The following is a 19,860-nucleotide window of genomic DNA, read 5'->3' on the forward strand; positions in this document are numbered from 1 at the left end:
CAAAGTCCAGTTTTTTTTTACTTTGTCTTTATATTTAATAATCGGCAAGCTTCATTAATAACAAAATAAAATCGAAAACCCGTTCACACCGTGCGAACTGTACATGAAATTGATATTTTTCCACCATGTAAATACATCTTTAGCTCGTGGCTAAAATTTGACCCTCTCATGAATACAGCATAGTCAGAATTAATTATTGTAAAAGTTTTTTTACATTAAAAATTCTAATAGGGATTAAAGCGAGTATGCTGCTAACCTTTTAACAACCTAATAGTTCTATCAAAAAAACAAAAGTTTAAAATAAGCTTTAACAACAATTCTAAAAATATTTATTAAATATTTAATACATTAATCGATATATTCAATACAGATTTAATAGTTTATTTATTTTTGTTGAACACTTCACTGTTTTATAATGCATAGAATGTATACATTATAACATCTGAAACAAAAAAATACACTTTTTAAAAAGTAAATAATCCTTCGAAATAATTAGATCTATTCAGTCATTGATTGGTTTTTAGGTATAAAAGCTATGAACGCGTAATATAACCTCATTTGTGAGCAAAAATCCAGAAAGCCTATACACCTATTATTTTTTTTGGAATGCGACAAGACAATGGCAATACAGTCTGCAAGAATTTATTTTCTGTTTCTTAAACTATTTATTTTTGGATAATGTGTGCCATACAATAATTGACAGCAATTGAGTTATACATTTACACCTTTAAAGCTTTTACACGTATAACTAATCATTGATCTTAACTTCAGTCTTCTAGGAAGTAATCGAAACGAAATGCTAAACGCGTATAAATTGACACTTCTACTACGATGAAAGAAAAACTATCATAATAATACAAATTCACTTATATGATACACCAAGAAATATATAAACATCTCAAGTCAAGCTTCCATTTCGTAGGCTCAAAAGTTTAGTACCATAGAGTGACCGAATATGCGAACACAGCGGCCTCTCAATCCGTGGTACAAATGAGGCCCTTGCAGGAGACAGTAGCCTTAGTAACTTTAAACAGATCTAGGATAAGCACGTTTAGTACAATGCTACAACAAACCCTATAAGGTAGGTGGATATGCTCTGGGCATACTCTATACAGATGGTGTACAAAAACAATGGATTCTTGTAATATTTTCATAGCTATAAGATTTCGAAACTAATAAATAATAATAAAAGAAATGAATTGCAAAATTCACTCATACGTACATTTAAGCCGTAACGTATACGTAAGTCAAAATAAAAAAAATATTACAATAGGTTGCTTACCCTGTAAAGGCACAGTGACCGTGATACTGTCTACTAATGTGATGTTTCTTAAATAAGTCCCGCTGAATATATCCTGAAATTATAAGGCAATAAATATTAACCATAAATCCCTAGGTTTATTTTAACCAATGAAACCTCGTAAGATGGGTAACAGTATCCTGTACATATTGTGATAAACATTTTTAATAATAAGCACACACACGCACACTATATCAGAGGATTTTGATGCGTGGAAGTTTCAACACTTGACATTTGCATTAGACATGTCTGGGCTGGACTGACAATCGGACAGATGTGTTATAACTTCCTTAGAGAAACCGTTATTCAAACCTTTGGTCTTCGTGCGTTCGATCTTTTGTACATCTGGTATTTTAACAATGATGATAATGACTTAAAATGCGAAAGATACTGGATGCAGGCATCTTCCTGTCCTATTGGAGATCTCTGTGGGAAGTCTATGTCCAGCAGTGGACCACTTGCGGTTAAAATAATGATGATAAATGATACCGCTGATTCGTTCTAGATCTAATATTTTCTTGTCAGAATCTTCTTATTCGGTTTACCCTTTTTATGTTACATTTTACGAAAAATAATTCACAGATGATTATATATGTTATAAGGAGTAAAATCTTTAAAGGTATAAATGCATAGTTAATTAGTCAGCAAAAAGGATTAAATTTTTTACGCCTATCCAATAACATGAATAAAGTTATCACTCTGAAATATGTTACATTTGAATACGACAAGCTAATAAATAGCCTCTGTCAGTGGCAAGTCTACATCAACAGATAGTAAATAATTATTAATTTTAATGTGTAGTAATCCGAAGTTCGTAAACGTTTTTTCTTACGATAGTATCATTATGTAGTTTATTATTTCTGAAACCGTTTTTATAGGGTGTTCCATACATTAATTGACAATAAATTAAATATATACACATCGCTAAAAAGCTATTACACTTGTAACGAATCATACTGTATATCTTTTTTAATTAAATTATTACAGTAAACGCATTTTATACTACCTAAATAATGCCTTTGACAAAAGTTTTCGTTTCAATTATCATTGTATCATTATTATATTAGCATATTTTTTAATATTCTACAGAAATAAGCATCCGTACGTTTGTGTTTACAATTACATTTAATATTTCCGATTTATTATTGCTCGAATTTCTGCATGTCACAAAACTTAACTAAGTCTCTTTAACTACTTTCTGTCTTAAATCTTAGATTCTTAAATTATTGGTGTATTATTTGTTTTTCACGACGCCCCGATAATGTCCTGTTTTTACCTATACAGTTCGTGCGACCGTTTCCTCAACCCTACTCAAAATTGTCAGTGTCAGGTTTTACGCCCGTATCTTGTGTGGTGGTCGCCGGTCGATGAATATTATCAAATTATATAAATATTCGTATTAAGGTTTGTCTCCATTAGACGTTATCGTCTTAATTTACTATAACGAGCCACAAATGTATGAAGGAAACATAAAAATAAATATGTTCTAAATTAAAACGAAACTATCCTTAATAATATCTATTTTGAGAAGATATTTCTAGAGGATCATCAATAAATAATCTTTTCAATAGATAACTTTATATGCCTGTTACTAGAAGAAATGACATAAATGACTTACACACTATTAAAAATAAATATCTATCTTTTAGCTCTTAGAGAAGTTATTTATCCCGTATCCCTTTTCTTATGAACGGTAGAAAGATTTACTGTACTATAAATTGGTAGCGGCAATAATGTTTGTATGTAATAACTATTATTTGAACATTATACTAATGTTTTAAACATTAAACATACCATCATAGTATACCCATCTTGAGAATCCAATCCATAAAGCCTTGGTGTGAAAGAGACGGTCGCATCGGTTTCTTCCAAGTTAACTAGTGCGAAAGAGTAAGAAAGATACTTGTCACCTTTCATAGGCAAGTGTGGCTTCACCCATAACGTTATCGAGTTTGGAAGCTGAAAAAGGAAAATTGTTTTAGATCGAACAGCTCTGACGTTATTAACTGTCACGGATTCCAATCGGAACGAAATTAAAAAAGGTTTATCACTAAATTACTTTCTACATCTAACCACTAAAAATTTTTATATATTACATTATACAGGCTGATTGGTTGTAGATATAGAAGCTTTAAACCAGCAAATGTATTGACTATATATCACCGAGAAGCTTTAAAACTTTAATGTCTATTTCCATTCGCCCTGTATAATCAATCTGTAATATGTTATATTAATATATTTTTTTACAATTGGAATGCGACAGGAAATTAATTTCTTGCAGAACAAAGTTAACAGGTAATACTAAAATCTTTATTCAACATGAAGTGCTGGTAGTCGTGCAAGGCTATTACAGCTACCTCGATTTCAAGAACCCGAATTTACAATTTTGTTCCCTACTACTCAAAATTAATTTTTGAGTCTCTTTGCGCATCGGTGTGCTGTATTATAGCCTTTGGTTTGTCGCCATCTTTCCGCCGTCGTATCTTCTACCGGAACTCTTCTTCAAGAGTTCTTCTTTCTCTTTGTATACTCCTTGCTTTTGAATCTTCTTTCGGTCTGCTTTCTTGCTTAGGCGTGACGAGTCTGTTTTTAGGTGGTCTCTCTAGTCTTGGGAGGCGTTCATTGATCCTTTTCGGGATCAGTGAGGCTGAATGCGTGTGGCATAGGGCTTGGGTCACTAGATGGTGGTGTACGACGTTTTTGATGTATCTTCTTGATGACTCTCCTAAATATTGCGCTATATTCGGGAGATTTAAGTCGCTCTGAATGTAGACTTTTCAACATATAGTAAATAATAATTAAAAGGTAATCCTAAATTTGCAAACGTTTTTTCTTACTGTATTATCATTTTATATTTTATTTCTGATATTTGAATAGGGCGTATTTTATGTTAATTGACTACACATGAGCTATACGTTTATATCAGTTTTAAAGCTTTTTACACCTAAATATATAATAAACAATTATCTTGTATATTTATAACATGGCCATTTTATGTTTATATTAACATATTTCTGTTTTATAGTGTTCCTAATTGAAAATTCGACTCAAGTAGCTGTGTTAGCGTATAAATAAATCAAAATCCAGAAGATTAATCACCGTATTTTCCTTTGGCTTGAGTAATGGTTAACTTGTCATCTAACAATATGATCGGAAAATAATTAATCAAACCACATATTTTCGACGATATTTTTGTCAAATATAATATTTTTACTTCTAATTCATCTACATGGTATTTCTTTATAGATATAAGAGCTTTAGGTGAAGGAATGGTTCATTTGTCAGTAAAAAATTTAAAGCTTTTATGCCTTTTTACAATTATCATCCACTATCTGAAGTATGTTAATATACAATAACTTCTAGCAGTTCAAAGTCTGCAGGAACAGATAGTAAACAATAATTAATTTTAATATAATATGTAGTAAATTAAATTTTGAAAACTATTTTTCTTACTTTACTATCATTACGTTATTCATTATTTATGATAATAGGTTGTCAAATATCTCCCTTCCGCCTTTTTGTCTTTTGAATTTCGCGGCTATGTACAAAGCGCTACAGAGCTCGTACTAAACATATACAATACTATACATAATTTGAAAGGTCTTGACATAACCTACAAAATGACGCTATGCATGATTAGTTTGGATATTGCGTTCAACAGTTATAGACGAGTAAACATGGAGTTCACTAACGCCGAAATTCGCGCTATTTTAAAGTTTTCCTTCGTTAAAGGCAAATCCGCTAGAGAAACGTTCCGTGAGAATAATGGTGTTTTGGGGGATGGTACTCTATCACTTCGAACCGCGGAGGAATGGTTTCGACGATTCAGAGCCGGCGAAAACGACACCATGGATAAGCCAGCCGGCGGAAGACCTGTGACGACAAATACCGATCAAATCATAGACTACATCGAGTTAGACCGGCATGTGGCATCTCGTGACGTCGCCCAGGAGATGGGAGTTAGTCACCAAACCATTTTAAACTATCTGCAGAAGGCTGAATACAAAAAAAAGCTTGATGTTTGGGTGCCGCATGATTTGACGCAAAAAAACTTTCTGGACCGAATCAACGCCTGCGATATGCTGCTGAAACGGAACGAACTCGACCCATTCTTGAAGCGGATGGTGACTGGCGACGAAAAATGGATCACATACGACAATATCAAGCGAAAACGGTCGTGGTCGAAGGCCGGTGAATCGTCCCAAACAGTGGCCAAGCCGGGATTGACGGCCAGGAAGGTTTTGCTGTGTGTTTGGTGTGATTGGACGGGAATCCTCCACTATGAGCTGCTCCCATATGGCCAGACGCTTAATTCTACCATCTACTGCGAACAACTGGACCGCTTGAAGCAGGCGATCGACCAGAAGCGTCCAGAATTGGCCAACAGGAAGGGTGTAGTGTTCCACCAGGACAACGCCAGACCACACACTTCGTTGATGACTCGTCAGAAGCTACGGGAGCTCGGATGGGAGGTTTTATCACATCCACCATATAGCCCGGACATAGCGCCAAGTGATTACCACCTGTTAACTGTAACACTTTTTATAAAGCATTGAATAAAGAGCAAAAAAGCGGAAGGGAGATATTTGACAACCTATTATTTGAATAAGTTTTACCATATAATTATTGTCAGCAACTAAGCATTATACATTCCCTCTTTTAAAACTTTTATAGAAATATCCCTGTAGTCTCTTAAGGGTACAATAAATTGCATTGTTCAGTTAATAAAGTTAAACGAAAGTACATTCCACCGTATTAACCACAGAGGATCGAGCGCTACGGCATCAAAGATAGCTATTTGCGTCTAATAGATTCCAGGGATCAATATCGATTACAGTGAAGGCTGGACAGCTTGCAAAATAGTGTTGGATACAGGGAGACATCAGCCATGTGCCAATAAATATAATTGTTTGTATGTGTGGCATGCTCAATGAAAAAAAATATACGAAATTACTACTAAAACTTTAATTAATACAACTACTTAAAAGTCCTCCTAACCACGCAACAACCGTCATCTGTCAATGTCAATCCTTCCATCTTTCTATCTTAATGTTGCCATTTTCTTCCACACACACACACACACACAGGCACGCACGCACACACACGCGCGCACGCACGCACGCACGCAAACACACACACAACACACACTCATACGCCACGCGCGCACACCCACTTATACATATGTATATATCGATATATGCTTATATATATCGAAATATATCAATGTATGCGTGTATGTATATACATACACGCATACATAGATATGTATACATATATAATTATCCTACAATATTACATTTAATCGTTAAATTAGTTATACCATTTGTTACTCAAGAATGGCCGGATCAATTTTTACGATTTTAGTGTTTTTAGGTTTGTCTTCGTTCGGAAAAATATAATATTAACCGTGACTGTGTTGATTGAAAGATAAAATAAGTGAACCGTAAAGTTTGATAAACTCATAATTTTATTCCTCTTTTTCAGTTGATATAGATAATAAAGTGAAAATGTTTATATATATCGTTAATATAAATAGTGAATAAATTAGTAAATATATGGTACCGTGTTACTTTTACATAGGCTCAAGTGTTAGCCTTTGCCAATTGTAACAGACTAATCAGTGCTCTTGATTAAAACAACCACAATTTGCAGAGGTCAGAAATCGTTTGGCTACCTATTCCAATTACATAATAGAATTTTTGTCTTAATAAAAGACTTATTTTTGGTTTTAAAATAAACGATATTCAATGTTACTACATGACCAAAAATATTACGATCTGAGTACTCTCAGATAGTTTGAAAATCTCGTTTCTTTATAAGAGATGCCATTACAAGAGGGCTCAATTTGATTCTATAATAGTTTCTATTAAATTGGGCTTTGATCATGACTTAAAGAATTCAATTTTTAAATTAATCCTCTATAACAGGGGTGGCCAAGCTCTTCGATAGTGCACGACATTTTTCGAAATTTGAAATTTTCGCGAGTCGCAATTGAACACGTATATGAAACACGCAAAAGATTTTTTTTAACAAAAATTATATTTATTGAGAAATAATTCAAACAAAAGTAACAAAATATGTGTATTGAAGTTATATATATCGGCACACGTATGTAACAGCACTCCTAATAAAAGTTAAGATGCCGGTTAATTAATTATGATCGATATTTGGATTTCGCTAATTTTATGGTGGAATAATTATAATTAACACCAGTAATTTGTTTCGATTTCCCAGGAACTGACATAGATAATATAAATTTAGATTTTCAAATAATTCGATAATAAATCGAAGCCAAAAACAATCCAAAGAGCCGCATGTGACTTGCGAGCCGCAGTTGGCCACCCCTGCTTTATACAAATATTAAAGAATACCAGCTGTAAAAGAGTGACCAATGGGGTAGTCAGTGTCGCGTGTAAGAGAAGCCTCGCTTGGCCGAACACTTTATAAAAATAATAGTTGAACAACTTACGTCATATGGTTGCGCCATTATGCCCAGAGGATCTTGGCCAACAGCTATCAGGTCCAGATTGAGCAAAAGTTTCTTTTCATAGTCGGTTATTTTACTCAAGTCGCAACTGAGGAGAAGCGGTGCGGACAGCATCACGTACACCGCCAACTGCACCCTGCTCTGTCCTTCTTTCAATACCTCTGTACCGAAAATTAACTGAAAAATACACTTTGTGTTGCACACTCTTGCGCAGCCTGTGGCCCGCAAAGTGGACGGACGATCTTAATCAAGTCGTTGGTTGTCGAAGATTTTGGATGCGGCCCTATTCCTACAGGTCCCATAGAAAATTTATGGGGGACGCTTGTGTAGAAGACAATGAAGATGATATTTTCATACATATATTTTCACAGACGTATTGAGAAGAAAAAAATCAATATTTTAATTTAATTTAATTTTTTTCTCTTAAAAACATGTCGCAAAATTAGTGAAATAATATAGGTAATACTTTGTTTGAAAGACATTTTATGACAAACGTAACATGATGTAGTTAAAATCTTTACTATGTTTTAAAAGATTTTATGACAGTCATCAAACCTCGATGCTTTCTTGTCGGCTTCTATATCGAACACCCCGACATTGTATTTCGAGATGGCAAATATTTATCACTGCTTTTTAGGCCTTATTTTGCGATGATGGTGGATATACAATCTAAGGCAGTAATTTTCATATGCTTTGCCCATCTTAGCTTCTTGGGCCATATATATAAATATATATATATATATATATATATATATATATATATATATATATATACACATATATTAAAGCGAAAGGTTTAACTCGTGTCGAGTCCACTTTCAAATCGCCTCTCTTAACAAGCAAATTGACCCCGTGTAGAACATGGGCCCAACTTTGAGAAACACTGATGTAAGGTGCGATAGGGCTAACAAAGTCAGGGATGTCTTAAGAAAAGGGTGGCAGGGGCGCTGATGAAGCTAGTCTGAGAAGTGCTGCTATGAACCTTCGATCAATGCGGTAGAAACTCCGTAAGTGTTTTAATCGACGCAAGTACAACTTAATCCTCATATACTATCCATAACGAATCATGGTTGTGTATGTGAGGGCAGTACCCGTATATAAATTATAGAATTATAGTTATCGAACTATAATTTAGAAAAAAAATTAACGTAGTGAGAAAATCAGACAGACGACCCAAAATATATTTACATATTTTTATAAATGCGCCTTGTTGGCTACTACGGTCACAATACTTTGTTTTAAACAATTCTAGCGCGAATTCGGATTTCAATTCGAACGAGGATTTGAAATGGTAGTTTCAAATTCCAACTAAACGCGTAAGTATATATATATATATATATATATATATATATACACTACATATTCCCATTACGAAAATATGTATATAAATGTGACTTTTATTTGAAAGTCGCATATTTTCATCACCATTATTCATCTAACAAGACTTTATGATTACTGATTGACTTTATGACTATTTGATTACTACTTAAAAATACATACCCACCCAATAATTTACGTACCATATCCGGATCGTTCCAATGACCAGGGCCGTGATATTTAGATAGCTCGCTGTATCCATCTTTATAATGTCTTATAATATTCTTAAGAGCTGCCCATGACGTCACCACGTCGTGATAATTACGCCACAGGTTACAAGTGGATTGGACCTTGTCGTAATCTGGCTGAAAGATGAACAATGGAGTAATTACATGAACTAATCTTTGGTAAACATACAAAACATCGTACGTACAATATATTGATCACTTTTAAAATCTTACACCAGAAGGCAATCACCAAGACGTAGGCGCTTACGATGCCCCTTATGTTCAAGGTCATCTAGACAACAATGGAAACGGGCGTGCATGGTCTTTTGCAGTGATATCGAATTAGAAAGAGGAGATCTGCACGGCGTCGCTTGTCCAACCGGCAGGAGTTGGGGGTCGGAATATTATCAAGTAGTGATCACAAGCCGGTAGACTCAGCGTGGGTAAGCTCCCAGCTAGGACCGAAGACATTATTAAAGCCGTGGAAAATCTCTGCATGCGGACAGCACAAGACCGGCCATCTTTTTGATCTTAAATGCAAATTGCGTCTATTGGTTGATATGATGATGACCATTTCCCACTATATACTAACTTATCATAAAATCCCTTCCTAAGTTTTAAAACGGTGAATGTATAACACATTTATCAGCAAAAAACTTAGAAGATTTTACACCTCCATACAATCATCCTGTACATTAATAATTCTTCACCTATGCACTGTCTCATGACAAGGTTTTTAAGTTTTAAAAGTGTGAATGTACAACTCAATTTTGTCAAACAGCTTTAAAGCTTATATATCTATTTCCAATCATCACGTATAAAGTGATCACTACGAAATACGATATATTGTTTTTCTATTGGAATGCAAAAGATTAATAACTTCTGGCTTTACAAAGTCTACAGGGGGCAGATGCTATATAATAATTAATTTTACTATATAGTTATCTGAAGCTTTTGTAGACATTTTTATAAGGACTATTGATACAAGGATTTTATGAGCAGAAACTCCTGTAACTCTCCGAAAATACGCGCTGAATTGAAATAAAACTTTCAAGAAAAAATGGCGGCTGTTCCACAAGCGACTAGTAGTCGTGTTTTCGAAAACCTTCAGTGTCGTTAGACGAAAATTCTCGAAGTTTTAGAGGATACTTAGATTAGACTCTGTGTTTGGCACTAATCAGTGTAACAGCTCCTGAAGATGCCCCGTGGAGGGGTGAAGCACGTATTGAGTGAATTAACGGTGGCAGTTGTGTAATTCGTATTGTTTGCCGCATACGCATTTATCAGCGGGCTTGCGGGCGGTGCACTTTGTTGCACGACTACCATTGCATGTGCGGAAGTGCCTAAATATTGGTCCGATTCTTAGATGTTATAATTTTCAAAAAATTAAATAGATTTCTTTTTTGTTTAGTAAAAATATATATACGTCAAAGCACAGTGTATAGCCCACCCTACAGTACGCTTATAAACATTTCAAATTGATGGGTGTGAAACAAATTGATTACAAAATTTTAAAATAGCAAGCTCTATAATAGAATAAAGAATAATATTTTTAATACATAAATTAAATCTAAAAATAAAAATATATCGTAACATTTATAATGAAAACCAACGGAAAAAATTACGTTTCTGACGTTTCACGGTCTCTCTATTCTGTGTTCCAGAGCGCTGTGGTTCTGTTCGTAATATCACGGGATATATTTCAGTGCCCGGGAATAGGGCGAGGTTAATTAAGCCTTACGGGGATGACTTCATAAAATTTCCGTAGTCGGTTTCTATATTTAAAAAAATTATGAATTTAAAATGGAATACTTCAGTTGCTGTCAAGATTATTAATGTCATCAATTATTTATGTTTAAAATTTTTAAAATATATAGCAAAAAAAATGGCTCAAGAGCCACGGGTTATTGACGCCAATGGCGAGTCATAAGCCTTAATGATTGCCACGATGACATTGCATGCAATCGGCGACTTCCTGCAACTTAACTATATCGTCTACCGCTTCTCGATCATCACTCAAGAATCTCGTCATCAACGGCCGCTTGTTTGAATCTTATTAATTATCAATTTTCATCACCAATGCTGAATGTGCGAATTGTGGTTACATTCAGACTTAATTATGAAGCGGGTCTCATTTGAAATTCTGACTATAATGGCGGATCGAAATTGCGCATTTAAATTTAAATTATGTTAAATGACGCATCGTAGGAGCATGATCGTGTCATTTAGTTTGCGGCTTGCGGCGCTCGTTTTGGAGTAAGGGAGGAGTGAAAACCCGTCAGTGCTACTAACAAATATCGAAGATTATTTCTTTTCCTACATACTCTATGCTGTCAGCTTTTATAGCCAGTCGAACTTAAGGGTCGATGAAAAATACGAGCTGCAAAATATTTATATTCTTTACAAATCCCAAACGTGTTAAATTGGTTCATTGTTGTCTGTGTATTTATTTTATTTATTAATACCTTTAAAGCGTTTACACTTAGAACTGATCACCCTGTGTATACACTCTTATACAGGGTGATTGGTAATAAGTGTAGTTCTAAAGCGTTTCACTGACAAATGAGTAATACATTACCCCTTTAAAGCTTTTTGAGCTAAACCAATCACCATGTATATACACGCTTATGTGCGATAACTGGTGACGGGTGTAGCTTTAAAAATTTTGCTGATAAATTAGTAATACATTCACTCTTTCAAAGTGTTTACTTTAAGAATCAATCACCGCATATATACACGCGTATACAGGGTGATTGGCATATGTGTACCTTTCAAGCGTTTGGTGATAAATGAGGTATACATTCACCCTTCTAAAGTTTTTAAACCCATTACCAATCACCATGTATGCTGTGCATATGTATGTCTAGCTTTACTAATTTTGTCATAATCATATAAAAATAAAGAGCATGCTATAAAAGTGAACACTCACCTGATGATTGTGTATGAACTCAATGTAATAAGGCCAGCTGCAAGAATACACGATCGGCCTTTCCGTTTTGTTCAGGTAATGTCCGAGCTTTATGTACGCTGGAACCGTAAAGTTAATGCCCTTTGCATAATTTAGTTTTTATATTCTCACATAGCGAACTTTATTACTGGCTGGAAATAATTATCGATTTTGTCGGGATAAAGATCAGTACTTTTGGCCACCTATTGTTCATATTCTTCTTCAACTCTCAGTATAATTCAACTGAGTTTCCCTTTAATGACATTCTTAAACATTTACAAAAACACCGTTTGGAGGTTGTCTGTATCCAGCGTTTACTGAAGACCTCATCAAGGCGCGGAATAAAAAAAATATTATTTTTCAAAAATCTTCCCAGGAAATTTACTCATAATTTACCATTTTGGTTTTTGGACCTATTGTCTACAGACACACATTCATATATATTATATATGTACTACTTTAACCATTACGATATTTACACTTATTTATTAATTAATTCTCTACTTGTAGATTGACTGGTAGATAATACTTTAAATCCGCCTTTGCACTATGTATAAAAAGTATAAATAAATAAGTCATAAATTAGATAACGAATGTATACGTAAATATCTCGTACATTGTGCTATTATTAAATTGTAAGAACATATTGAAATATATAATATGAAACGTAGGTTCAATTTGTCACAATTTTTTAAAATTTAATGTTTAATTAGTTAATTGAAATTAATACTATGATCGAGATATGGCCGCTTACGGCGGGCCTCATAAGAAAAGTCAAGGTCACCCAGAGGGCAATGGAGAGGGCAATGTTTGTAGTTTCCTTGCGGGATCGAATCAGAAGAGGAGATTCGTAAAAGAACCAACATCACCGATGTATCAAAATTGCTAGTCAGAAGTAAATCAGAAGTAATTGCTAGGCAAAACATCTTGGCGAACTTTGGAGGAGGCCCGTGCCGACTTAGAATAGAATAATGGTGTTATCGCTTTTACACCTAATTCTAATCAACCTGTATAAAATGATCTCTTTTGCAGGTTCACCTCCTACGCTGGGCTTGCCATTCCGTGGTCTCCACTCTCTTTAAAGCCGAAATAAAATATCATATTTTACGAGCGTTCCGAACGCGTATTTGCGAACAATCCACAACAAACATTGTAATATTTTATTTTGTGATCAGGTATCACAACTCTCCTTAATACAGAAGTAAAAAAAATATTCAATGTCGTATTATCCTTTACGCAGTTATAGAAGCTTTTGTACACGAAAAATCTGAGGCGTACTTATTTACTTTTGATACTAAAACGTATAAGAATTATATACAGAAATAAAAAATGTAGATAAAATATAAAACTAGGTGATTTTTATCGAGTCTTACCTGTATTCAAAAAGCTTTCCGTCGCATAACAGCCGTCGACTTTGAGATAATCGACACCCCACTCGGCAAATGTCATGGCGTCTATCCCGAAATGATTTCTCGATCCAGGATAGAACATGCAAGTGACATTACCGACGTTAGTGTACATGCCAAACTTCAAACCTTTTGCGTGTATCTAAAACAAGAAAAAAATCATATACAACGTGATTTTTGTTTTGATTGTCATTGTCATACGTTTTTTTAGATAATATTACCACTCTATCATAAAACTCGTTTAAATTTTATGTATATTAATATAATACACAGGATAATTGATTATAGCTTTCAAAGCTTATAAGGATATGTGCCATTTGTTCATTTTACCTGTATAAAGTAAACACTCTGAAATATATTACACTAATTAATTTTTCTACTGGAATACGATAGGCGAATAACTTGTGTTAGTATAAAGTCTGCAAAGACAGATAGTGAACAATAATTTATTTTAATAAGTAGTAATATGAATTTTGGATAGACTTCTTGTTGAAATATTTTCATTACGATAATTATTATTATATGGTGTACCAAACCATTAATTGATTACAAAGGAGCAAAAATTAAAAATTCACACGCTTTAAACTTTTACACCTATAATAATCATCCTGTATAATAGCTGAATTGTGTAATCACATTCTGAAAGGAATTACTATAAATTAATACATAACAGCAATGTCTCAGGATCTCTCGTCTCTCATCATAGGAAGAAAAATCTGTTAGGATTATGTAAATTAAAAAAAAATACATACAAGATATTATTTCAAGCTGTGAAAGCCCAGCTGTGGAGTACTGTGACTTGCGATCGTGGGTCGTGGGTTCGATTCCCGAGATACAATCTTATACAATTCATACTTTCTGCATTAATTATATTGGATTGCCACTACTCATAAACATGTTCCTAGAGGATGGACAGCAGCGTCCTCTGTGTACCATAATACCACATTCCGATCGCCATAGACATCTTTGGAAGAGGCCCATGCTTTGCAGTGAACGGTCTAAGGGCTGAAACGACAACGAACATTTATTTTTAATACCTAGTACCATTACCACATATATATACATATTACATGATAAAATTATATGTATAAAAAATTGTATACAATTAAATATTTGTATACACCCAAGTGAAAGCTGTATATTTTACTCCTTTAAAACTTTTACATCAATATTCCATCACCCTGTAAATATCTCCTCTATGATGCAAACATATATATCCCATGACAACAAAAGTATGAATGGCTAAATTTATGTGTAAATAAAAAAAATGTTTCTATTTAAATCTTTGTTTTCCAGCATTCTGCTTGCCATGCGATAGTCAGCTGCGCATGCCAATAATTTTTTATGTTATTGCTTATAGCTACACTTCAAAACATTGTTTAGTTTTATTTCAATTGGTGGGGGTTGAAACTTCCATTTAAACTTTATATTCATTACACTTGTTTAGTCACAAATGTGTTTCATTTTAATATATATTGCAGTGTATTGAAAGCTCTTTTTCATATTAAGGAACAATAACACGAAAACCTTGGTCTTTAGACTAGTGAGTGTATTGTATTTATTACATATATGATGTCATTGTATTGTATCACTTGAATATTCTGGTTCAACAAGGAGATTCGAAGACATTCTAATAGCAAAGAATGTGATGAGTAAGTTGACCAGAATAAGACAGAATGTCGAATCCTGGACAATCTACACGGCAGACCAATATGTGGTGCTGCCAAAGATGCTACACATACCATGGACTTCCAGGAGAACCACAATTCTGTTCTTGATCAACTGCACATAAAGACCAGTCTCTCTACTTTTTGGGTCAGCAGATTCTAGACTACTTCCGCGTACATAGCTCTCAGATAACCAATCTTCAATCGTTAACCTGATTTTCGTAAGAAAAGTAGAGGGAAGATACTAAGAGCGATCACCAACTCGATGGGCGGACTCTGTGTGGGTTGTGACCGGCCTTGCAATAACGGAAGCACTCAGAAAATCATGTCATAGAGATTAAAAAGCAAATTGTCCAATCCTCAGCCAAGGCTTTTAAGGAAGGGTGCAACCTTTGGCAAAAAAATAAAGAACTAAGATTTAGGCCCTGGAGTGGAGACCACAGTCTAGCAAGCGCAGCGTGGCTTGTACACCTACAAGGTGTACAGACAATTTTGTTAGGCTATTAGTAAACACTGGCTGAAGTCTGTTTGCAAGCAATCCTAATGAAAACTTACAGTGGATGCCTATGGCCAGCTGTGAATCTCTATCCTAAGACGTGATAGCTCAGGATAATTAAGAGAGTTTTAAGATTTTGATAAATAGATATTTCTTTCTTAAAGAAATTACAGGGCGATAAAACAATCTTTGTACTTAAATTTCACCTATATAATCTGATTTATTTTTACGTACTGTTGATGTCCAAAAAAGAGTAATTAAATATAAAAACTGGTTTCTGTAATTGTGTTCTGTGAGGAAATGCAGTTAAACAATATTTCGTGTATAAATAACAATAATATATAGCACAGTAATATTCCAGCATGCAAGCCGGTTCCTACTGGTCCTATTGGAATTCAATGGGGGAGGCCATGTCCAGCATTGGACAGTCTAAAACTAAAATGATTAATAATTATATGCTAAGGAGCTTGATATTGATTACTCTTGTTTATTCACTAATGTGAGTGTTTCATTTAAATAGATATTAAAGGAATATTGAATGTCTATTGGGGTGGCCTATGTCTGGTAATGAATGTCCTATGGCAGTATTAATAATGGCATGCAGTTATCATTGTTGAAGCTTTTAGATAACTAAGAAAGTTTAAAGCAATTAATGTATTGTATGAAAGAAATTGCTGCTGCTTGATATAACCTGCCTTTGTACTGGATTTTTGTTCTTTTTTTAATGCCCTATGGATGTACAATAAGTAGTTGTTAAATAAATGTAGCATCTGGATTATTCATGATGTAAATGATGATGAAAAACAAAATGTTCTTTTATTAATAAAAATAATAACACACTATTATCCCTGGATGTAGGTGGCTTCTTACTGGTCCTTGTGAAAATTTGTGGTGTGAGCCTGTGTTAATTAGTAGACATTCTATGGCTGAAATGATGAAAATGATGAATATCCCTGATAATACAATAAAAACTATATACATACTAACATAATCTGCTATATATTTCATCCCGTGAGGAAATCTCTTTTTATCTGCAACGAGTCTACCATGTTTATCTCGTTTCCTCTCCGACCAGCAGTCATCTATAATGATATATTCATAACCAGCTTCCTGATAACCTTCAGTGTAAAATGTGTCTGCTATGGACAGTATGAGGTTCTCACTAAAACAAAAGATTTTCTTACTAAAAATATTTAATATTTAGCCATAAAAATCTCTTTAATACAATTAAAATTTAATTGAAGAAGATTTAACAAAGAAGTATTCAATTAAATAGAGTGGTTGAATTCAATTACATGGTGATTGAAAATTAACTACCACTAATTATAATTTTAATCAAAAAGAAACATTCCATATAAATAAATACATATATTTTTTATAAATCCAAACCAGTCCTATAAGAAATCTACTAAGCATGCCCATGGTCATTAATTGACAGCTTCTAGTTTGAATAAGGATGATATTGATACTAAGAGAATCATAGGCATGTCAATAAGAAATTAAGATTTTTTGGTCCTCTCATTATTTCTTTGGTTTGTAGTATTGAGGGAATGTAAAGTAATGTTGTTTCTGTCGAAATATTTTACTGATTAATTTTTACAGCTCGCGCATTGAAAATTTATACTAGATGTAAGAAGGATACTAGATGACAAAGGGTTATTCATAATGAAGATGAATATTTTATTGGTTAGAAATATAAACTTGTTAAAAATATAGTCCTGTGAATTTAACTTCAGAAAACGAAAATAACTTCCAGTCCCCCTAATAGACAATTTTTTTTGTAACTTTTACGGTAGTTCTCTTAATAAAAATAATGTTACATAGATTTCATTACATATTAAATATGCTATATAACATACTCTGAAATTCCAGTTACAAAGATATATACGAACAATGATAATAATATTTTATTGTTTAATAAATCAGTTAAAGAGTTATAGCATCTTTTATATAGAGTAACGATTTTAGTTAAAGCACAAAAATATTATATTTGGCTGTCGGCAATTTTTTAAGAAATTTATTGTATACTTTTATTGCCACAACATAAGAAATAGGAGAGTATATATTTGGAGAACAAAAAGTCAAGCCTGTTTTTTGGCCAGCACAAATTGAATTGATGAAATTGAACAAGGAAACGAACTAGTAAAGAAATAGATCCAGCTTTCACATAGATTTTTTCCAGTCAATTTGATATTATCTTTTTTGGCGTAACAAACAGAAAAATTAGATTGACATTGTTTGCTTACTCGAGACACTTTTCGGGATGCTCCTCACAATTGTCGCCGCACAAATAATAACCCCACGACATCCACCCCATAGGGGGAACTCTAGCCATTCCATTATCTAAGAGTTTCACTTTATTAAGTAAACAATTGAAAAACGCCACAATAAACAATATTTGAAAATGGTTCATATTTAAGTTTATATAAAATTATGAGACACATACACCGAAATTACAGTTTTAAAATTACACAAATTTATATATATGTTAGAAGATCTAACTTTTTAGTACATATTTAAAATAGTGTTATTGAAATTGGGAGAGTAAAAGCAATGTTTACTTTCGGCATAGTTGCACTGTGACATTGACATATTTTCTAAAGATTGACAGACGTCAATGACATTTTTAGTGACGTACATATCAAGCGGTATAGGCAGAGACTATAAAAACTACGAATGACTACACTAATAGTAAATTTCTACACGTTACGACAACATTATATAGTATAAAAGAAATTATTATCTGCTGGCATATTTACATAAATTTTTTTTATTAAAATGTTATAAGCTATATTTCGAAGAAATTTTCTTCAACAGAGCTTTATTCATTTCTCATACACTGCAAGAATGTATATACATGAAAAGCAATTAATATGGTAAGGTGGCTACAGTACTGTCTAAACGTGTACAAGGAATCCAGCATCTGTATGTGAAACGGTTGAATTATGTGGAAAAGAACCAGTCATCCTTGTCGATTAAGCGTTAGCAGCACTTGCACGCTTACTAAACCTATATCAATTCGCGGTCATGGGATTTCTGTGCCTATGATGAAGGATCTGGATAAGACAAGCGTGAGGATTTTTCACTCTGTATGCCAAAAAGTTCGCAGAACAAAATAGTGGCCAAAAGATTGGATACAATCTATTGTAAAGCCGTTACATAAAAGAGTTACCTTTAACAGACCACCTATTCTTTCACATGGAGAGTCTTTATATCGATGGCTATTCAAAAGCTCTGATAGATTGGCTGAAACACGGAATTAGCAACACTGCATTATCTCACCACAATTGTTTAACTTAATAAGAGAACATATAATGAGGCTTCCTCATTATATAATGAAGAAGCTTTGAAAGAACTGTAAGGAAGATATACAGGTCGGCGGTCACCTTATTAATGAGGACCGCTATGTTGATAACACTACCATCATTGGTGCTAATTAAAAATAACTATGGGCTAGGAATAAAATGTAGCAAGACGAAGTTGATGTTCGTGAATCGAGCTAGAAAGTTAAAGAGACTACACCAGCTCCAAGACCTCGAACCTGTCGATCAATTTGTTTACCTCGGTTTTAATAATTTATTTCATGTCTTTTTAAAGATAACATATAGTCTCCGTAAATGAAAATATTCAATTAGTCATGACAAGGGAACAAAACTAGGTTACTATAGCAAATATAAAAAGGCTAGGACAATCTGCTGAAGCCTATTTTTTTAAAAATTATCCACGACAAATAAAGAAAATCTTTAAAATTCGAAATTATTTCATGTAAAGGTCTAAACTGCGAAACAACGAATCCAGAGTGTTTCGTTTTTCTAACTATAATACAGAATTCGTAATTAATAAATGAAATAAATATTAATAAATGAAATATATATTAGGATTAATAAGATTTTACATTAAAATTTGGATTTTATAATATTTTACCGTAAAAAATTTTTCAAGTTAACCATGATAATATTAGGGTTTAATCGGATACCGTTTAAAGGTGTTGACCTAGTAGGTTTAGGTAAACT

General features: G+C 33.5%; 1 protein-coding gene across 1 annotated transcript; it reads right to left on the bottom strand.

Annotated features, from left to right (window-relative positions):
• Window positions 1-389: 389 nt before the first annotated feature.
• LOC137924690 (alpha-galactosidase A-like) lies at window positions 390-18,242 on the bottom strand. The gene is made up of 9 exons (XM_068768109.1): window positions 18,094-18,242; window positions 16,835-17,009; window positions 13,652-13,826; window positions 12,261-12,358; window positions 9,308-9,469; window positions 7,770-7,964; window positions 3,095-3,259; window positions 1,283-1,355; window positions 390-442 (listed from the first exon to the last, which is right to left on the bottom strand). The coding sequence occupies exons 1-9, from the start codon at window positions 18,180-18,182 to the stop codon at window positions 411-413; spliced, it is 1,164 nt and encodes a 387-aa protein (XP_068624210.1). The 5' UTR covers window positions 18,183-18,242; the 3' UTR covers window positions 390-410.
• Window positions 18,243-19,860: the final 1,618 nt, after the last annotated feature.

The sequence above is a fragment of the Battus philenor genome, unplaced genomic scaffold (assembly GCF_028537555.1).
Source record: "Battus philenor isolate CCGP_79_NKW_IND1 unplaced genomic scaffold, ilBatPhil1.0.hap1 SCAF_24, whole genome shotgun sequence".
Classification (NCBI taxonomy): Eukaryota; Metazoa; Arthropoda; class Insecta; order Lepidoptera; family Papilionidae; genus Battus; species Battus philenor.